The 22,199-nt window shown below is 50.9% G+C and overlaps 1 protein-coding gene across 7 annotated transcripts in view; it reads left to right on the top strand.

Annotated features, from left to right (window-relative positions):
- The window catches only part of MAP4 (microtubule associated protein 4), a 220,124-nt gene that overhangs the window by 153,830 nt on the left and 44,095 nt on the right, over positions 1-22,199 (top strand). For all 7 annotated transcript variants that reach the window (XM_054991276.1, XM_054991275.1, XM_054991274.1 and 4 more), the window contains exons 11-13: positions 580-1,257; positions 1,824-1,994; positions 2,976-7,178. In XM_054991276.1, the coding sequence (XP_054847251.1) occupies positions 580-1,257; positions 1,824-1,994; positions 2,976-7,178 (5,052 nt within the window). The remainder of the gene's footprint in view (positions 1-579; positions 1,258-1,823; positions 1,995-2,975; positions 7,179-22,199) is intronic.

The raw sequence follows: 22,199 nt of genomic DNA, 5'->3' as shown, positions 1-22,199 counted from the left end.
GAGCTGTGGTTCTTGAAAGCTGACGATGCACCTGACGAAGAGAGCTGTGGTTCTCGAAAGCTTATGCCTCAATAAAGTTGGTTAGTCTTAAAGGTTCTACTGGACTTTTTACCATCCTCAGGTTAGGTGCTTCCCTCCACAAGAAGCTGGATGCCAAACTAAAGGGAAGACCAGTTAGAGCTCTACAATCCCTTTGCTCCCACTCAGCCTTCCAGTCCCACCAAACAGTTGTGAGGCAAGTCTCTGGCTGTGCTTTTCCCGGTCCTCAAGGCCTTCATACGCTTTTAGCAGCCGATCTCCAAGCCCAAACAGTTGTGGGGTATGAGTTGTTGGCTTTGGCTGCACTCTGAGGACCTGACCCAAAATCCAGGCTTCACTTTTCAGTTTTACCAATAGTATTTTGCACAAGAGAAATGTGCCTTGAGAAATGGTGTGCCCGTGATAGGCAGATGATACAATGCTGATCCTTGAGAGTGCTAGAATTTGGGGGGGGGGGCAGCAGTTGCAGGTGGTTGGAGTGTGTCTGAGTACGTTGCTGGTGGGAAAACCCAACTTTTTTTTTTTTAAATCTTGGAACAGCCTGTCCGGAAGCCACTATGACCAAGGATCAACACACAAAGGCCATGGAGTCAGCGGCCCCTGCTGCAGGCAGTTCCTTGTTGGAGAAGCAGGAGGACAACAAGCCCTCGCCCAGCCTGCCCAAGGAGAAGGAGAGCAGCAGCCAGTCTCCCAGCAAACAGACGAATGAGGCAGTAAGCAAGTCTGGTCAGGAGGTGAACGAGAGCAAGGCGGAAGAGGCAGTTACACCTCCTCCCAGCAAGAAAGCAGAAGAGATGAAGCCCTCTCCTGCCCTTTATACGGAGGCAAGAGAGAGTGACTTGCCCGTCCAGAAAGTGGAGGAAAGCCAGATTTCTCCCAGCCAGCCTACTGAGAGGGTAGAGGAGAACAAGGCCCCTCTCAGCCAGCCTACAGAGGAGGCAGCCAGTAAACCACTTGTCCAGAAAGTAGAAGAGCACAAACCTTCTCCCAGCCAGCCTGCAGAGAAGGTAGAAGAGAGCAAGGTCCCTCCCAGTCAGCCCTCAGGGAAGCAAGAAGAGAATAAGCCCCCCTCCTCCCCCAGCCAACCCGTGGAGCCCCTTCCCATGCTGGAGGAGCTTGATGAGAAAAGCAAAAAATCTCCCAGCAAACCTGCTGAGAAACAAGAGGAACAAAAGCATCCACCAGCCAAGCCTGTGGAGCATTTCCCAGAACTTGCAGGTAAGGAGAGCTGTGGAAAGCAGAGGCTCCTCACTTAGGCAAGTACCAGCCTGTCTTTCCTTTAGCTGCAAATGGAGCCCCCCAACTGTCTTTAAAAAGGCTCACCCCTGTAAATAGCATGAGCCACAAGCACAGGAGGAACAGGGCTGGACTATTTGGAGGAAGAGAAGGATGAATTCATGGGTGGGGGGGCTGGTTGGCCGGTCTCTTTAGGAAGTGCCCCCGTTGGCCGCGCAAGCTTAGCTTTTAACTGGAGGGTTTCTGGTCTGGGGTGAGGCACATCTTGTCTTGCCTAGCTGGGTCAGGCCTGCAGTCGTTTTAACTCGGAACAAGATCCTCCAACGTGATTCATCCTATGTCCAAGCGAGGTTCAGAAGCAGATCATTCCGTTCTAGCCCAGTGAAGCTGACAGGCGATAGATTCAGGATAGGCAAATGGAAAGATTGCTTTGCTCAACAAGCGATAGGTTCTGATAGCTGGATTCTGGCCCTGAAGATTGTGCTTCTGGCTGGCTGGGTTACTTCCCGGCTTTAATGAGATTTCTTGTGCTTTGCTCCTATGAAAAGAGTCGGAGGAACCTGTGCCTCTGGGAGAACCCCAAGTAGAGTCACGGGGACCCTTCCCTGGAAAGGCAGCCTTTGATCTTGCTGAAGCAGACAAGTCCAAGGAAGCACCCGAGCCTCGCTCTGGCCAGCCTGCGGCGCAGCTCCAGGAAAAGGCCTCTCGGGAGCCTGCAGGTAGGTGGAGAAATGGCAGGAGTGGGGGGTGGGCTCTGTCTCCAGCGCTCGTCATCCTTCCTCCTCCTGCAGACTGCACTGGTCTCCTGTTACAGCCAAACGAGCAAGCCTGCATCTTTTGCGGTGGGAGGAAGAGATTGCGGTATGTCCCCACCCCAAGGCAGGAACTTGCTTTAGGTTGCTGGTGTTACAATGGGCGCCGTGTTAAACGCTGACAAACTTACCATGATTCTCTCCCCTCTCTTGCCGTGTTTTGCCACCATGTTTTGGTTTATATTTTCCCTTGGTGCTGAGATTTTTTTGGCTCAACTTTTAATTCTGCCTATAAGAGAAGCATTTCATAGCAGACCCTTTAACAATACTGGTCTGTACTTGTTCTATAGTTTAATTTTGGCATGCCTTCTACTTTCCTTTTAAACGCACAATGTCTTTCCACTGCCATATTGGGGGATGAACTGGGGCCCCAGCTCTGAAAATTTGGTCTTTGCAGTCTTCATGCTGAACAGAGCAAATGCTCTGCCCTGAGTACAGTGAGCTATTTTTTCCTTCCTCTGGAGTTTTGCCTTCCATTGGTATCTGCCTACCTGGCTTCTCCATCTGTTTGTACCCACATTGTGTCATGCCCTATCTTCTTGTTCCCTTCTTCAAGGACATTCTAGGATATTCTTTCTAAGAAAGAAGCAAAATGAGTCCAAAAGCCCCTTTAAAAGAAAGGCTTTGAGAGCTCTTTGAGCACAAGAGAAGTTGCTTAATATCCTTTAATGTAGAGAAGCGATGAACTTTCAGGCGACTTTTGTCTGCAATCTGAAATGAATTGGCAGTGGGCAATGAAGTATACACTAGGTTGGATTAGTACCACCACTTGCCCCAAACTGCAGCTTTTGAGGTGGGATTTCACACTAGTGTAGACTTTGTCACCTTGGTAAAGTTACTCTTGATGAGTAAGTGCTCTGGCACCTGAGCAAGCTTCCTGTATTCCAGGTTTCTCTACTACTCGAGTCAGACAAGCTAATAAATCCAGTGACCGCCGCAGGTTTGCCAGAACAAAGCCTTTTGCAGAAACCCCAGAGGAGCTTGCTGCACACTTTCCAGCACAGAAAAGCCGTCATCAAGGAGAAGGTCACTTTTCCACACCCGAATACGGCTGTGTCGCTGGAACGTCCCCACAGAGCAAGGCTGCTCCTCGGAAAGTCGTTGGTCAGCTGTTTGACCTTCCGGAAGGCCAGAAAGATGTCTTGCAAGAGACCTGGGATCTCGAAGCATCCGCAGCATTTAAGAAGAAGAAGAAGAAACCAAAGCAAAAGAGAAGCCAGCAGTCCAGGTCGGTGGAATCATGGGAGGAAGCCCCTGAACGGCTGAGAACTCCCCTGTGTGATAACGAGCCCCGAAAATCTGACATGCCACTTGCTGTGCCCGCTGAGAGCTCCAAAGAGGTCACAAGTGTCTCCACAGGAGTTCTTCGGACAGATACTTCTAAGCGCGAAATGGAGTGGCAACTTTTGAATGCTCAGAGCCCAGCTTTATCCGCAACAGGAGAGCCGATCCAGTACACTGAAGGCTCTTGGAAACTTGAGCTGAATGCAAAAGCAGTAGAATTTGGCAGAGCGGAAGTAATGAGTGAGGACAGGGCGAAGTTGCTGTCTAAAAGCAGAAAGAAAGGATCTTCCAAGGAGCAGATGGAGGGCCACGACGAGCAGAATAAACCAGGAAGCCCCACATCCCCCCCAGCACAAGCTGGGGAAAAGAGGAAATTGGAGGGCCAGCCTCCCAGTAATGTGGGCCTTGACATATCTGCTGTGGGTGTCAAACCCACAGTAAGCAGTTCCGTGGCTGTGACTGGGGAAGCTACAAAAGCAGCAGGTGTGGATGGAAAGCTGACACCAGAGGATCTGGTTCCTGGAAGTGGGGTCTTGGAAGGGGAACCCAAGCAGCAAGGTGGGGATGGAAAAGGCGGAAGGGCTGGTAAGGAAGCAGCTAGTTCCCCATCAGAAGGGAAGACCGTGGAAGTATCCAAAGAAAGGAAGTCCGTTGATAAAATTAAGGAAAGCTGCCCGGTGGTGTCGGAACCAGCAGAAGCAGCAAAAACAGGGACTCTGTCAGGCAGTGCTAAGGGGAGCTGTCTAGTGCCACGTGAGAAGCCTGTTTTCGGTTCTCTAGAAAATCCCTTTTCCTGGGAAGCACATTCAGATCCAGTGAAGCCTCTTGTCCCAGCTGAGACTCTTGGAGGCGGAAAAGTGCCTTTCCCTGAGACGAGCACAGCTGCCTGCTCCAGTCCGTCTGAAAAGCCAGCTGTGGCTCTTCCCAGGGTGGCGGCCGATCAGCCTAAAAAGAGGAGCAGTGATGGGAAAAGCAAAAAACCCAAACATTACTTGGAGCAGCAGCTCTTGCTTTCAGAGGACACCTCTGATCCGAGTCAGGCTCTGGCTCTGGAAGAAGTGGCCGCCCTCCCAGAAACAGCGAGCCTTGATGCCGCAGGCCAAGAGGTGAGCTGCTCCAGGGCAACGGACAGTAAAGCGGTTCATAGCTCTGCAGGGGTGGGAGAGAAACCCAAGAAAAGGGGTAGTGATGGGAAGAGCCGAAAGGCTGCTGAAAGGAGTTCCTTTGGGCCTCCAGTTTCCCTGCTGGCAGAGAACACTGCAGGCAGCCTTCCCGTTGAGGTGAGTGAGGCTAATCAAATGAGAGAGAGGGCCCTTTCCGATAAAGAGGCGCGCCTGGAAGCGGCACGCCAGTCACTGGAAATTGCTGCAGATACAGCAGAACAGCAAGTCCGTTCTACGACATCCCAAACTGGAAAACAAAACGTGCCTCTGACCTGGAAGGATGAGTGGGCTGGCTTCCCTTCCTCAGCATACCCCTTTATCATGGAAATCCCATCCAAAGTGTCTGAATCTCCTACCACTTTTGAGGCGGATGCCCAGCCAGAAGGAACTGTTCTGTCTGATAAGGGCAAGGGGCCCAGTTCCACCCCTGTAGAGGGCTCCCTCGTGGCAGAGCCGAGTTCCATGTTGCTGATGGGTAAGCCCAAAAAGAAAACCAGTGATGGGAGAAGCAAAAAATCGGGCAAGAATGCTACAGAAGAGCCAGAACCTGGCTCCAGTACGAGAAGGCCCTCCAAGAAGATGGCCACAACTAAAGAAATGGGTGCTGTTGACAAAGGTGAGATACCTGGTGGTGACCTTGTACCATTGGAGCAGCCAAGTGGAAGCCAACTGCAGAGTCCTGCTATAAAGTTGATGGAAAGAACTGAAGGGAAGAAGGATGAAGACTCTAGCACAGTTACCCAAAATAGTTGCTCTGAACAGCCGCCTGCTTCGGCCCGTAAAATGAGCCCTGTGAAGCCGGAGCCTGTTACCAAAACCAAAGATGTACCTTCCACTCACAAAGGCCAGGAAGTTAGTCTCGCTGCCTTGGAGCATCTTGCAGAAGCTATAACTTCACCAAAAGTGCACAGTCCCCTCAAAGAGCTAGCTAAAGAAGAGCCAAAATTCCTCAGTAATGAAGGGCAAGGTCACCCTGCTTTAGAGGCAAAGCTGGATACTGCTGCATCTGAAGAGGAGGGTCAGACTGAGAAAGGTCCACTCCCCACTAAAGCTGTAGACAGTCGCCTGAAGGATGCAGAAGCGGCAAGCCAAGCTCCTCCTGTGCCACTTGTGGATGAAACATCTCAAGGTGTGGCTGAGGAGACAAATAGAAAGAGCAGGTCTAGTGTGGAGACACAGAAGGTTCAGGGTGCTGAAATCTACGATAAACCCAAAGGGCACGCTTCTGATAGGTGCAGCAGTGAGGCAGGAGGTGGCAGTTCAGATCTCACCAGTAGGCAGGATCCTAGTGCGAAACCTGCGAAGAGGGGCAGTGACGGAAAAAGCAAAAAGGTCCCAAGCTCCTCTGAGCAGCCACTTATTTTGCCTGCAAAGGCAGTCGCAAGCCAAGCGCAGCATCCCAAGGTGGCCGGGCCGGAGTACGGCTTGGAAGAGACCGAGTTTGTTGACGAGAACCGAAACATTAAAAACTTCCCTCCAGGGCATCAGATGCTTTGGGGTGGAAGCACCGTGAGCTCACTTGGCCCCTTCGGTTCACCTGGCCCTTCTTCCCTTGACGAAGCTAGTTTCAAAAGTCAAGCGGATCAATGCCCCTTTCTGAAATATCAAAGCAAGGGTGCAGCAGACATTAAGAAGGAGCAGATTCCCCCTCCAGAAATGCTCAAAGATCCCAGCCGAGGCAAGTGGAACGAGAACCTTGAGCTGCAAGAAGATTCAGCGATGAGCGAAGTTAGAGAGGCCATGCTAGAGACCTCCCTTTTGGTGAAAGCAGGTGACAAGACAAGAGAGAAGAGGAAGAAAGCCAAGACCAAGCAGTCTTCATCGGACCACCTTGTCAAACAGGATGCCAAAACAGACGAAGATCGGGCACTGTCCCCTGTTTTAGCAGGAGGTGGAGGAGTCAGCCTTGTGGACAAAACACCCAGCTCTGGACTCTGTTCTTCAGAATCAGCAGCAATGGAGGAGAAGAAGATGGCTCTGGTGGCAGTTGCTGGAACAGAAGTAGGCTCCTCTGCCGGAAGAGAAGCCGTCATCCCTCCTGCGGAACTCCCAGCCCTTTGGGAGAATAAAGAGGAAGCGGCGGCACTTCATGCCCTTACAGCAGCACTGGTTGGTGGCCGCCCAGAACCAGGGGGGTCAAGTGAAGGCCTTAAAGCAGATGAACAGGGGAGGTCTGACGGCCCAGACAAGTCAGGAAGTAAGGCAGGAGTAGATAAAGCCTCTGAGGATGTTCCCACAGCGGAAGCGGCTTCTGCCAATAAACCCCAAGACCATTCTGAGCCTGGAGGACAAGGTGACGTGGACAAGCCAGTGATCTGCCAACTAGTGCAGTCTGCTAGCAAGGAGGACGCAGCAAGGGAGGCGGCTGAACAGATGGACACACAGGGACTTGGGTCTACAACTGGCTCAAGTGTAGCGGTCAGTCAGCCGGCGGTTGCTGAATCTCATGACCAAGTGACAAAGGAGTCCAAGAGGGAAGAAAGAGCCAGAGCCCCTGAGCGGATCAAAGGCTACATGAGACCTACCAAGTCAAGAGGCCTTCCTCCTCCTCCTCCTCCTCCTCCGTTGCGAGTGGCTGCTCAAGAACCGGGCAAGAGGAGGCCTGCGAAGCCCGATGGCCCAGGCCCACACAGGCAAGAGAGAGGTGTGTGCGCGTGCCACTTTGGCCTCCCACCAGTAATGCATTCTGTGGCTTGTGTGTGAGGCATTGCTCCTTGTCAGCACATTGGCATGAGCACCTAACCGTTAATCCTGCGTCTGACCCCTGGCATGAGTGTGTCTTGGCTGTTTCTAAGAGCCTGTTTGAATCTGCTTGCCTGTTTCACAGTGCTGATTCCCAAGTTATTTGAAGAACTGGTCGTGTCAGTCAAACTCCAAAGCTTCTCTTTAACGTGCTTATTCTTGCTTCTGTATTTTTGTACTCCTACTCACTAATATTAAAAACCGCTTATCTTTGGTGGAAGAGCTTCTTGGCCCAATGTTGCCAAGAAACAGCCCTTGACTGGAGGTCCACGTTCTGATGCATACTTTCTCATCCTGCTGCCCATGCCTGGGTTAAGCTGCTTTGTGTGATTTTCGAGTAGAAAGGCAGGATACATGTCTCCGAAACGGATAGACCTGGAGCCTGCTGCATTGTCCGTAGTTGTGAATATGGTTGCATCACATGATTTCTTGGGAAGCGGTTGGGTAAGATGACATGGTATTCCTTGCACATGTCTCTGGAGCTACCACAGCATCAGATTCAGCATGGAAGCCTTCCATACTTCTTTGGAACTCTGTGTTATTTCATAAATTGAGACATTGATAATTGCACCTTTCTCACATTTTTGATGGGCTCACAAAGACCTGATTAGCAAATCACAGAGACACAGAAACCACAAGGCAATCTAGTCTTGAGAAACCGTAACCACAAACCAGCCCCGAGCCATCCACTCCTAAAAACCTCTCATAATCTTTAGCTACTTGTGGATGGCTCAGCTGAAGAACATGGCCATACAGTGGTTACAATGTGGGGCGGTTTCTTGCTTGCGCAGGGAGAGCAGTCCAAAGGGCACCCCACAGCTGCTGAGAAAGAGCCCAAGCAGTGGCTAACCAGGCAGGGCACTGACTAGAGGGGGCTCTGACGGTGCTTGGGGCCATGGTAGGAGACACAGTCCTTCAGGTAGGCAGGCCCAGGTCATTGAGGGCTTTAAAGATCAAAACCAGCACCTTGAATTGGGCCTGGCAGCACATAGGTAATCCGTGAAGCTGATTCACACCAGAGGAGCATGCTCTCCACCCAGACTCTTCGACAAGCACTTGTGTTCTGTGTCTGGTACAACTTCTGAGTTGTCCTCAGGGAGTCAAGCCCCTGAGTCATCTTCAGGGGTTCTGCTTGAGCAGTGGCAGCACGAATCCTAAAACTTAATGGTGATGGCTAATAGAAATCTCGGGACTGGATCTGTTCTAGGCTTGGGACACTGCAGACCCCAGCAGGCGTATGTATCCTTTTAATTGGCAAGGACGTTTGAATATTCCTAGTCACGCTGCATGAGAAGCGTTCTAGAGGGGACTAGTGATCTTATTTTTTGCAAGTCAGTCGAGTTGTATAAGATGAATTGGATTTGGAATCCCTTAAAAGATCTCTAGAGAGTCAGTCAGGCTTGGATCTGGGAGGCACAGGTTCCAGCCCTGAAGCTCCCTGGGTCACGCTGGGCTCCTTTGTCACCAGCCGTGTCTGTTTTCTATAAATAAAAGGAAGGTGGGGAGAACAATATATGCTGCCATGAACTCCTTCAAGAAAGGGCAGGATATAAATACACAAAACAGAGGTTTAAATTAGCAGGAGGATGTACAGAGCTGGACCATGAGTCCTGCTAGGCCAGTGTTGTCTCATGTGATCTGTAGCTCTCCAGCATCTTTCTTGTTACCTGAGATCCTTTTACTGGAATTGTTGGACAGAATGTGGGGTCTTCAGTGTTCAGTGCTGTGCTTTGCCCCTGAGCTGTGGTTCTGTGTGGTTTTACATTTCCTTTTGGATATCTGATCACTTCACACGCACTTTTGTCTTTCCCGCCGTCTTTGAATTAATGAGGTGGGGGTTAAAACACCCTTCCATAGGAAATGCCAGGATGGGACGATGCTGCTGGGTGGACCTCCCATAGCATCAGCTTACATGGAAGAAATCGTGATCTTGGTGGAAGAATGAGGCGTGCTGACCTTAATGTCTGGCTTTGGTTTCTGAGTGGCTTTGTATCTTTAATGAGTGTTGCATAAGCCTCCAAGTAGTTCTATTTTGGTGGAAGTGCTCTGCATGAACTTGTGTGTGTGTGTCTGTTTGTGAGTGTTTGTGATCCCCCCCCGCATGGTTGGTACAAAATGGAAGGTGTTCAAATGCAATACCTTCTTTGAATACTAAAAATTGAATTGCTGGAAGCCCCCACCCCACCCCACCCCTTGTAAACTGTTATATTGAAAAAAGGACTTGAATGAACTAGGAGGCAGCTGCAAATTAGAAATGGCACCCCTGAATGGAATAATATGTGCAGGTAATTAGGGCTGCAGAACGCACATTGTGTCCCTTCTGGGAGAGCAAGCTGGGTACGTGGGCCGGGTGCACTCATTGTAGTTCCAGAGTAAGTACCCCCCTCTGCCTTCTCTCCCCACCCTCTCGGGGCTGTGCTACATATGGAAAGCAAGCTGAATGTTTGTTAAAGGGGGAGCCCCCAGCAGGTGTTTATTCCCTCCCCCTCGGTTACAGTGCAGAGGCTCATGGTGAAAGTCAGCTGTGTAACTTGGTGGTGCTGATGCACCGGGAGACGATCTGTTGCATTGTAGCTCGAAAAGAAAGAAAAAAGGGGATTGGGACATATAGTTCATTAGGAGGCGGGGCCAGTGCCCAAGACTGCTGACTCTACCCCGAGGAGAGATGGCTCCGAGGTTCAGAGTAAGGTTTGAATGCAAAGGAGTGAGAAAGAACTCGGAGAGAAATGCTAGAGGAACACCCACCCCTTGGTTTCCACTTTGAACAATCCACGAGTCTGCCTGAACTGCCTTCTGAACAGGGCTGGCTCTGCTCATAGCAGAAAATAATACTTTTTTTAAAGGTTGCGGGATATGATGGCATGATAGTGAAAGTGCCCCTGTGCCCTGCTGGCACTACACATACCCAGTTGCTGTCAGTGAGAGATTGATATGAGGGCCTGGAGGACGGCTGGGGTCTTCTGGTTATGGCCAGAGGTGCCCTAGAGTGCTGGCTGCACCAAGAGCGGGCCGGGTTGTCAGCGCAGGGATTCGGGGTAAAGCAGAGAATGGGAAGGGTAGTCCTCAGAGGGGCTCTTGGGATTGGGACAGAGTTTCCTCAGCACACGAATCAGCCATGGCTTTCTTCACATCCTCCTTGAGCTGTTTGAGAAAAAAAAAACTTATTCATCCTGCCTGAATTTTATGTCACACTTGCTTATAAACCTGATGTGGAAAGTGGCGAACAAAGTGGTGGTTAGCAGCAGTGGCTTTTCTAGCCAGTTATCACGTCTGATGCTACGGCAGAGTGAGCTTTAGGACAGGATAGCAGCATTCAGTCGTCAGGCACGGAATCCTCTCCTCCTACTTGCCCGCCAAGGGCCGCTGCAAACCAGGAGGCGGATTGCTTGGTGCCGGATCTCCATTACCTTCGGAACCCAAGGCAAAGTTCATGTGTTGAAAGGTTCAAAGTCTGTGGAGTGGTGTTGCGGTAACCTTTCCCCATATTTAGCTTTACCTAGCAATTATGCTTGTTTTAAAAAATGAGGGTGGAGGTGGGGTGGCCAAGTAGACCTCCTTAGAGGAGAGATCCCTGTAAGCTACATCTGGAATATAGGATGAACCCCGCAACATTGGATTTTATGTACTATTCGAGGAATGGAACTCAAGGGCCCAACTCGAGTGCTTTTTTCTGTGCCTTGAGTTTCTCCCATTGAAATCAATGGGACTTCCTGGTGCTTAGCTTTGACAGCATTGTGCTCAGTTCTTTGAAGGTGCTACAGAGTTCATCAAGGCTTTTTCCTACAGCTGTCAACCCCCTTCGGCTTAAAAGCTGCGCGCTTACATTTTGCAGAACTGAATGGGGCAAAGGGGGTATACAATTTGGGTCACCTTGGGTGCACAGCCATGGTCTGAAATGTTTTACAATTGGTCCTGTTAAAATATGACTGTTGCATGTTATATCAACGCTTGTTTTCAGAGGTGGCTTTCAGAGATGTTTTTGTTGCATATCAATGAAGGGGAAGGATCCTATTGTGGCTGAATGGAGAGGTTTATCTCTGCCGTACAAAGTCTTGTCCCAACAGCTTGATACGTGGGTCTGGTGTGGCCTCCCACATGCAGAATCACTTCCTGGGACGTGTCCACTCTGATAGCAATGGCTGGGGAGCTCTGCTGGGGACCAGAGCCTGCCTTGCAGTGAGGCAAGGCTGCACTCAGCCAGGGAGTTCCCAGGCACCAAGCGATCTGCATCCTCTTTGCTCCCGCTAGTCCTCCTCTGCGGCTTGTCTCCTCTGCTGGGCTCTTCCACTGGAGGGCACAGGGAGGCCGTAGTGTGCTGCTGGGCGTTTGATTTCATTGTTCACACAGAGGCTGCTTTGTCTGGTTATTTGTACGGTCAGGCTCAGAACTTTGTGGCCTCCAGAGCTGCATCTCAAATTCTGTTGGGCCGAACACATGAAAGGGAATAACCGGGAAGCTGAAATGGCCAAGCAGAATGGCCCCGGTGGCAGGGGCTCCTCAGCTTACATCTGGCAAGCAGTACCAAGGACAGAAGTCCACTTACCCATTGCCTTCTCCTATAGTGCCACTGGTGGGTGGTGGTGCAGGAGAAGGCAGCAGTTCAGCTGGAGCCCATTGGTGCTGCTGGCCAGCCCTGAGCTGAGGGGCTCCTGCCGTGTAGGCATAGCTGCTGGGACTTGGCTCTGCTTCCTTCTGGCTGCCACAAGCCCTCCATGGCAGTGGCCGACCGGGAAGTTCCCATGTAAATTAAAAGGCTAATCCCATCCCTGAAAGAGGTCATGGGATCGATTGAGTCCTTTGTGTACAGCAGGTGTTTGGTGGCCTGGAAGGGCCACGGATTTGGCCTGTCTTCTGAAGGCCCTGTTGAGGGTGCCCCCCTTTCCCCTGTAGGGGTAGAGACCTGGTAGGACAGTCCACCCCAGTGGCTGATGGATCCCACGAGATTGCAAGATGCCCTGGGTGATCTCAAGAGCCTACGCAGTGGCTTGACTGACGCCGTGGTCGGGGCCTGGTGGGACACTTCTTGTCCTCCCACCCACCCACAAGAGATCCAGACCCATGGCCGCAGGCAGTTCTGAAGGAGCTGAGGAAGATAGAGAGAAACCTAAAGAGTCACTGTTGGAAATTGCACACAAATCCAAAAGAGCACCTTATGGCGCCCATTTAAAAGCCTGTGTGGTGGTGGTCATAGCAACGTACTTCTCTGCTACCCTTGCCTTAGCTGACTCACATCGGGTTAGTTGCTTAGGGTAATTGATGACTCCTAAAAACGGAATCTCAAAACATTAAAGATTTAAAGTTTAGGTGTGATGTGTCTGCATGTTTCTTTGCTGATAAAATCTTACAGATCTGTTGGGACTTGGATGTTTATGTATCAGGAACAGACTTTTCACGCTCCATGTTTTGAGTCTGGAGAAACTTTGCCTTGAGAAGCATTTTACTCATTTTATTTTGGGGGTTATTAACGTCCTTGGAAAAAAGGAATGCAGCCATCTTTTCCTGCATTTTTCTGGGATTTTTCGCTGAGCCTTCACATCTCTCCTCGCCCTCCTCTCCCACTGGAAGTTTCAGGTGCCCATTCCAGGCTGCCCATTCCAGGGCCTCTTCACCCGTTTGCTCTGACGCTCTGGAAGGGGCTACCAGTGGGAATCTTGAGGAGAGAACTTGTAAACCAGTTTTATTTCGAAGAGCTTTCTGATAATTTTTGTTACGAGGGGCTCTTTGGCTGTTGCACATTGTTGACATTTAGGTGGTTTGTACCGTTTTTAAAGACGTTGCCATGGTCGCCTTGTCTCTATTACCAACGGCCTTGAGCCCATGTTTGCGGGGGAAGGTGGCCTAGAAATGTTTTAGATAATGGAAATTCAAACCTGCTGCTCTCCCGTGTGCCACTGTGTGCCCTAGTGCACAAACCATGTGTGAGAGTGGCCCGTTTCCAGTCTGCCAAGCCCACCCCGTGACGGCACTGCCAGTGCTGGAGCGGCCCTTGGCATTTCTTGCTTCTCTTCCTCCCCAGACTGTGGCTGTGTTCTCACACAGTCACTGTGACATGACTTTCTTCCAGCGGTTCAGTCCCCGGTTTGGCTTAGGCAAAGAAGCGTGGGTCTATGCAATTACAAAATTTCCTTCTTCTGGACATCCATATTGATATCCTCTTTCTCAGCTTTCACTTGCGGCAGACTTGCGCGTGCCCCATTGGTTCTCTTCAGTTTCTTTAGTGCCTCTAGTCTCACTGCCCTCGGATGGCCTTCAGTCCCCCCACGGCCCACAGTTTCGGGTTCAGAGCTGCAGGAGTCAAGTGTGTGTGGTTTATCTAGCAACCCACATGGGATGTTACATGAAGCAGACCGTCTAGTGGAGTGGCCAGTGCTGAGCGAGTCCAAGGGGCAGGGCTCATTTCGAGGGGGAACGCACAGGAACGCAATTCCAGCACATGAGGCCACATGACAGGTGGCCCCGCCCACCTGATTCTTGGCCATTTTGGGCCCATTTCGGCCTGGATTGGGGCTGAAACGGCCTGGATCGGGCCTCTGATGGGTGGTGGATCACTCTCCCGCTCATCGGTGGCCTGATCCTGACCATTTTGGGCCCCTTTTCAATCATTTTCAGCCCCTTTTTGCCATTTTGGGCCTAATTTCAGCCCTGAATGACCAGGATTGCGTCCAAAACAGCCAGAAAAGGTGATGTCAGGGGGTTTGGCACATGCAAATCAGTTATACTAATGACACACTTCCGGTGATGGCAAGAGGCCTGGCATATGCTAATGAGTTATGCTAATGAGCTCCTCCAGTGCTTTTTCTACGAAATGACCCCTGCCAAGGGGGTATGGAGAAATGTAAAATAGTGGTTCAGAAGATGTGCAGATTACTATCTGGGGTTATGTAGAAAGACTTCTGGTTTCTTTCCTTTAAAAAAGTTGACCATCTTACTTGTCTAGGTGCCTGGAGTATCAAGGAATCTCCATTAAAACTGGCATCTTGCGCCTCCAACATGGTTTTAGCCCCTTCCTTAAGAACTCCCAGGAAGATGCGGTACCAGAGAATTCTTAAAGAGACAGGCTCAGCCCTGTCTGGTTTCTCCAGTGTCTAATGTAATGAATTTCTGATAACAAGCCTCTAGTCCCTAAGGATCTGCTTGGAGTTGCCCCATAAATGGAGTCAGCTTCCTGTTTATTATTGCTATTCATTATTTCTGTTGGGTGAGGAAGAGCTCCAAGCAAACAATCCCTCTTGTAGATAGTAGGAGTCTCTTGGTCTTGTTGCCATGTGCCTTCACTCAGTCTCATCCTTGACTCTGGTTGGCAACAACACTTCATTTGCTATTGCCAGTTGCACTGCAGGGGGTGGAGTCCTGGCAGGGAGCACTTCATCATCATGGAAGGTGGAGTTGCCTTGGTTACCATTGTAAAAGGGGCCTTGCTGAAACAACCAGGTTGTGCATTTCTTTCTCTATCTTTTTAAGGCATTGAACGGGATAAGTAGTAGCTTCAGGAGCAAAGCGAAAATAGAAGCATGAAGCTGCAGTGGGTGGGAGCTGGCAGCTTGGCACTGGGGGCCTGGGGGGCTGATAGAGGAATTAGCTGCAGCATGGAACGGGGGGGGGGGCAGCTTGGGGTGCGCCCTGCTGCGGTGTTCATTGTGCATCTTGAATTCAAGCAAATCCCACAGCAGTCCCTTAGCAGGTGGAGGGCCTTTCCTTCCTACCACTAGAAGGGTAGAGCAGTTGTATATTTTGTGAGCTTTCTGCGTTTTCTTCACTTTAAAAAATTCTGACCAACAATGCCCAACTCTGTTATGCTGTTTGTTGCATAACCTAAGTGGCCTGACTGCCTCTGAGTGGCACAACCGTTCTCTCCCCTCCCTCCCCGCCCCCATACACACATGGGGAAACTGCTGTATGAGGAAAAACCTACCACTTTTTGCATCCCACGTACCTGAGCCCAGGCAATGCCAATGAGATGCTGGTTTGGAAGGCCACTTTTCATGGAGTTCAGTTGACCCTTGCGGACTCCGTCAAGAGCCTTGGGGTTATACTGGATCCAGCACTGCTGCTAGGGAAGCAAGTTAATACAGCCACAAAAAAAAAAGAAAGAAAGGCCTTCTCCCAACTCAGACTAGCCTGGAAGATAGCCTCCTGCCTTGACACGGCCAACCTGGACACCTGGATCCAGGGCTTGGTAACATGGAGACTAGGCTACTGCAATGCATTCTCCGTAAGGCTCCCCTCAAAGTCAGCTTTAAGATCTCAGTTGGTGCAGAGTGCTTGACTGTTACCAGGAGCTGTGTCCGTCAGTTACGGGGCTCAATTCAAGATTTTATCGGTCGCATACAAAGCCCTTCATGCCCTTGGTCCCTCGTATATTTAGGACCTCCTGTCTCCCTGTGCTCCACTACGGCAGCTTTGGTCATCTGAACAGGGCCTTCTCCACGGGTGCCACCCTGCAAATGGGCAAAATCAGCCGCTGCCCACACATGCGCTTTCTCTGTAGTGGCCTTGTGGGATGGCCCTTCTGTCAGGAAAGTGCCCACTGCCCTGGCTTTCCACCAACTACTCTCCTTCTGCAGCAATGAACCCTTTCCTGGAAAGAGCCCCTTTATTCTCTCTGTGTTGATCTCCTTCCCCAAACGTCCCTGGCAGACTCCACAAAATTGGCTGCGCAGTTGGCCTCTCCCCAATTTGCTTCACTTCCTTGATCTCAATTTTTACTCTCTAGAAATAGTCATCCACCCTTCAAAGGTTTGGATGTTTGATCTCTTCACCACTCCTCCATGCCTTCCTGCTAATTAAACCGTTAATCCACCATGGACTGAGCAGAGATCTGAGATGCTGCAGCCCAGCTGAGATCATGGAGTGACAGAGATGAAGAGAATTCTCAAATGGAAGTTAAGAGATTCTTGGAACCTGCCTTGGGCAGGTGGGGTTTCAGGCATCCAAGCTGCTGCCGCCACTGCATTTTCTGGGGTCGATACAGGGGCAGGGGGCTGCATTCTACCCACAGGAAACCTCACCTGCAGGTCAGGTAAAGAAGCACAGCTGGTGGGAGTTTCCTGGGACTTCTTCCTTCACCTCCTGTTGACTGAGGCACTGAAGGAGGAGCTTGGTAAGCTGCCAGACATCATCTTGGCGGGAAAGAACAGAGTGTTGTTTGCTTCCTTCATGCCTGGTCCAGCTTTCTTGCCGAGGCTTGAGATGCATTATCCACTTCAAAGCAGTGCAATAGGAGCAGTGTTGATACGTAAGCAAACCATGTAATGAAAGTGAATCACAAGATCAGAGAATAATGTGCACAGGGCCATTGAGGCACCCCAGTCCGCTTCCTGCCGGCTCCTGGGCCTCCACCTGTGACCCCTACCTGGCCTTCAGTCCCCCTGCTCTGCAGAAGTCTTCCGCACCACCGTGTCCATCCTTACGCCCTCTGCAAAGCTTGTTTCCAAACCTTCCTTTCTCCTCTTCGGTGTTTTTTTCACTGTTGTGTTGTGTTGCTCCCAAGGCTCTTAGCCTCATGAACAACCTGTGGTGTCATAGCAGCTCTGCTTATCACTCGGGAGGGGCTTCAGGCTTCGCAGCCTGATTTCGTTTCTGTGTATGAAGCAAGACTCCATCTGCGAGTGCTCTCTCTTTGTGAGCAGCAGAGCTGGGTGGGTGGTAATTGGGGAGTGTCGTGAAATAAGCATAATGTAACATTACACTCTTTTACTCAAGGGCTCCTGCATTGTTTCCACCTCCAGTATTTTAAATGTAAGCAGCAGATGTATGAATCAGGATGGCCTCCTCCCCAGATTTTTTGCAGCAGGATAAATTCAGGGGGCGTGTTGAAGCTGAGAAGCTAAAAATACTCCTAGCATATTAGCAAAAAAAGAGTTGTCATTGCTATGGCTTGCCGTGAGGGCAACACTGAGTCTTCGGGGTGGGGTGGGGTCTGCTCTCCTGGCTCAAAATGCAGCCACAGCACACCCTGAGCACAGACCCTCTCCTCTCTCTGTGCTTCATAGAGAACGTGGCAGTCAGTGCTTACAAAGTGCCACAAGATGGAGGTTGCCTGTCAACAAGTATTTTCCTGCTTCGTGTATTTTCCAAACATCAATATGAATAGCTGTGGGGCTACGTCTAAAACTTAATGGAAGCAGAAATGCAATGTTATTTTGGAAGCTGGTGCAGGATAATGGCTAAGAGGGTAAGTGGGGGGGATTCTGACGTGCACAGTTATTGTGAGGATTGCAGGCATAACGCACACTGAAGTGCTTTGGCCACTCCGCATGTGCTCAGTAGATGCTCGCTATGGTTGGCCGCAATGAGGACAGATTCGTGGAGCTCTGACAGCCTTGCACAGGGGGAAATTGGTGGCTTTTTGATCTAAGGAACGGAGTGTGGTGTTCCTGCCCTGTTCCCTACCTGCAACTCCTGGTGAACCTTAAAAAGTTGCTCCTGCACAATACTCAATACTTGAGCAGCCTGCGATGTGACACTGGGGCGAGGAGCCTGCAGCCGAAAACGGGATAGGCAGAAGTCAGTGGCATCTAGTTTGCCTGAAGAGCCCTTCGTTCAAGCACAGTGTACTGTGGATCCCAGGCAGTGCCTGGTGGCTGCTTGGGTATTGCCCTTGCTTTATTGGCTGTGGCACGATCAGGATAGGCTACAGCTTAGCATGATGGAGGCTTTTGCCGATGAAAGAGCACGCGACAGTAAGCCAGGTACTCGTCAAGGACTGTTTGGGGTGCGATCCAAGACATCATTTTTACAAGCCTTATTGGAACGAAGGGGGGCCAAGCGGCATATTTCAGGCAGGTGTTATTTTCTCAGGGTTGCCCGGCAAAAGGGTGGTGAGGAAGAAGATGCTTTGCCCACAGAAAACAGCAGCATGCCAGTTTGGATCATGGTTCCAAGTGTCAGCACTGAGTCTCCTCGGCATCTCTTGGTGACTAGCGTCTCTGAGATTGAGAGTTCTTGATTGGCAGAACTGACACCTGGTCCAGCAAACAAAATCTCCATTGTTAATCGTGTATATAGTTCCCGTAGATTTATTGCAAGGTGTCTGAGAGGGACTGTTTCTTTACACACACACACACACACGCATGCACACACACACACACACCCTGAAATATTCCTTTTGCCCTCTGCTAAGTAAAGGGGAAACGGCGCTCCAGTCGGACGGCTGATGCTGCTTTCTTTTACGTGAACCTACCCATGGCTTTTTCATGCCTTTGCTTATTGTGATAGCAACAGACACATTACTAGGCACCTCGGGGAATATTTGCATATGAAATTTCCATTTTAATGCTTGAGGAGGAACAGAAAGCTTGATTGTGCATAATTTTTAAAAAACATCTAGCTAAATTGCTATATTCGGATAAGCCATAGCATAGGGGTAGAGCGGACGGGTTTTTTAAAGCATGAGCACAGGGGGGCATGATGTGTCGTCACAGCATTAGGCAGCCTGTGAGCCCGGCTTGCTTGCTGGGTGGTGTTACAGCTTGAAGAGCAGAAAAGCAAGAAGCAGGCAGAGATGTCTCTCTCCAACCAGCCGCCTGCACCCCTCTCCGAGTACAGCCCGCTGTGCAAAGCCAAGAACACGGACAGCTTTTCAGAAGCCTTCCACTGCATGGAGACACAAAAGGACTTTGGCAAAACCGAATTTGAATGGCAGAGGACAGAGGGCAAGCTAAATGAGATCGGGCTGAATGTGAACTCGGGGGGACAGCTTAAGGATGGGCTCGTGAAAAACACCGGCTTCACAGATGAGGACAAGCTGTGCTTCTTTGAGGGGAAGCTGGACAAAGAGCTAAAAACAGCCCCAAAAGACAGAAGAGAGGTCGAGTTGGCACAAGGCAGAAGCCACCAGGCCACCCCAGGTCACCTTGAAAGCTGGTCTCTGATTTCAGAGCCATTCCCTCCAGTGGAAGGGAGTCTGGGGAGCCTCAAAATTGCAGACTTCCGTTCAGGGCAAGCAGAGCCGGTGCTGGGGCAAAACGAAGCCATCACGGACCAGGAGAAGGTAGCAGGTAAGAAGGCTGTGGAAGAGGCAAAATGTCAGCAAAATCTGCCCAGCCCCTCTCTGCCTGGGCACAGTGGTGGCAAGTGTGTAAAAGAGCCGGAGATCAGTGTCTGGAACCCCAGTTTCAACCCTGTTGCATCCAGCAGCTTAGGGTGCGCCGTGGCGACTGCAAAGACAGATGAGTCCCCCAGCTACAGTATAATAGGAGTTGTCAGTGATGGCTACGTGGAGAGTGGATATGCTTCTTCCCCGGCTGCACCCAAGCTGGGACCTCCAGTGACCACCGTGGAGCTAGCCCAAGACGACTTCAAGAGCAGCTATTTCAGCAGTGCTCATGAGCTGGAAGGAGAGAGATTGGTGGCAGAGGCGGACGAGAAGCTGGGCTGCCAGGACGAGGGCAGTTTTCTCACCCGAGGGACGCACCAGAGAAAGGCAATGAGACGTGCCATGTCGGAGTGCTCCCACTTGTCTGTCCCCCAAGCCCTGAACCTGGCAGACAAGTACCCGGATCCAGTGGCTCGTGAAGAACTCACTACCGGTTGTGCGTTGCCTGGTGGCCGCCTTTCCCCCACCGTGAGCCCCATGACCCGAAAGCCAAGCGCACCAATGAAACGGTCAGCCACAGTTTCAGAAGAACAAACATCTGCCCGCAGCCCAGTCACGGAACAGAACAATGCTGAGCCACCCAGCCTTGTGAAGGAGCCTCAGTCCCTCCCCATGGAGGAGCCATCTGCCAAGGAAAGGGACAGCAGTAGCAGTTCTGCGAAGCGAGAACTGGCCAGCCCGGGGCTTTACCATAGAAAACTGGAGCAAATCCCTGAGATAGGCGGCCACAGCAAAGGGGGCAGGGAGGAGGAGGAGGAGGAGGAGGCAGCAGCAGCGGTGGCAAAGAGGGAGAAGGGCCATGCCGTTAACGAAGCCGTTGCTCTCGGCTTTCCAAGAAGCGCCGGAGCCAGTGAGATGGAGTCAGGCAGAGCTGCCGTACTGGAAATAAAAGAAATTGAGGTCAGCAGTGTGCCGAGCGCTCCATCTTCCCAGCAAGGAGGCAGACCACGTGATGGTATGTTGCTAAATTTTACTTCCTTGGGGAGCAGGCAGACAGCAGCAGAGGAACTGACTTGACAGATTGTGGGCAGGAGGTTGGGCACGGCCAGCAGCCTCTGGAGACTGACACGACTTGCCTTGTAATAGGCAGAACAATGGGGGGTTGTTTTGGGGTGGAGGGAAAGAGAGGGTAGGCTTGAGCAGCAGGCACTAGAGCAGATTGCTGGCAGGTGCCAGAAAGCATAGCAAGAGCTGCAAAACTAAGTGAGTTGCCTTTGTCTTAAGTATGGAGGTGCGGCTTGTAGGATGGAGGGCAGCCCGAAGCCCTAGAAATGCTGTAGAGTTACAAGGGACGGTGTGCAAATCTTGCAGGTGCCGCTAGAAATCTGGCTGCTTCTCCTTCCTGGTAATGGTCATGCATGAAAAGCACGTCGCCTTTGTGGCTTGGAATATTGCCACTGTTGGTCCTTTCAGCTTGGAGAAAAGGGGGAGCTTGGCAGCCTTTCCATGTGTGAGGCCGAAAGGGTCTGCCTCTTCACTTGTTCTCTGTAGCCTTCCATCCCACAGGGGAAAGCACCTACTCTTTTGAACAGCAGTGTAAGGCCAGCGGTTAAACTCGCTAGTCACAGCAGCGCTTCTCTCCCTCTCCCCCCCCCCACCCCAGCCCTCTTTGGTCTCTATCAATAGGGGCTTGTCTTATTTCTTAGTGCCTTGCTGTTCGTTCTTCAAGGTCAGTCTGCTGAGCTGAGGAGAAAAAAATGGACATTTCCATTTCCGTGATGTGAGAAGAAGAGTAAATCTGTTTATTCCAGCTAGCTTTGGCAGAGCTGTCTTGCTTTGTAGCTCCTCTTTTCTTGGAAACAACATTGGTGTTTTCTGGGTCTGTTCTAAAATGCTAGGAAAGAGTGGCTGGGAAAAGGGAACTGGGAGAAGAGAATTGTGCCCAAGTGCGTGTTGATATGCAGCTTCTTTACCTACCTCTCTGTGCATCGTAAACTTTATTAAGGGCTGATGCTTCTCATCTGGAACTATTACTATGCAAACTGGCAAACGTTTTCTAGGTTAACAAGGCAGGATATCTGAAGGGCTCCATTTGGGTTACAGAATTCCTGATCATAGCTATCCTGTCAGACCAAATTGTGCTTAACTCCTCTCTGGTACTTCCTTTCTGGTTTGAGGGCACCTTCTCCTGTTAATGCCTACGTTCAAATCCACCTTAACCCCCTTTCCCAAATCCATTGTAATCTATTGTTCTTTTCACTTGATTCTGCTCGAAAGCACCCCCACCCCAGTTCACACCTCAGACTCCCTTGGGGCAGGGATCAGAGCATGGTGAGGAATATCGATGGGGAAACAAAACCAGGCGCAAGGAAAGCCGCAGGACCTCCCGGAGGAGGCCGGCACTTGGCAGATCTCAAAGGGGACAGCCACAGTAGAAAAAACTGGTGCTTGGCCCCAGAACCAGCCAGTGCTGCTCCCTCTGAAGAAGGTGGGTCTCCTGCCCCATTGTCTTCACAGTAGTCGGGCCGTAAATTCTAGCCTCTGACTGAGGACTTAACTGGCAACTTGGTTGTGATGAGAACAAAGGAGTGTCTGGGTTGCTGATTGAATTACGCTAACCTCCTGGTCACCTTCACTGAGAGAGACTCGGCATTTGGACTGCCAGGCAGTATATCTGTGACCTTCCCAGCTTCACTTTTCCAGTGACATCCAGTGGCAATTGCTTTCTGGTATTGAGGCACTTCTGTATCTCACCACTGGAGAAGGGACTGCTGAGCTTGCATCAAACCCTTTTTTCCCCAGCTGATGAATCCATTTTGCTGTGGCTGTGGCTGTGGGGGAGCAGGGTGGGGACTGAAGCATCATGTTGGTAGAACAGAGAATGGC

Source organism: Eublepharis macularius, chromosome 11, assembly GCF_028583425.1.
Source record: "Eublepharis macularius isolate TG4126 chromosome 11, MPM_Emac_v1.0, whole genome shotgun sequence".
NCBI classification, from domain to species: domain Eukaryota; kingdom Metazoa; phylum Chordata; class Lepidosauria; order Squamata; family Eublepharidae; genus Eublepharis; species Eublepharis macularius.
Note: the sequence above shows the minus strand (reverse complement) of the source record. Positions and strands in the feature narration are given on the sequence as shown.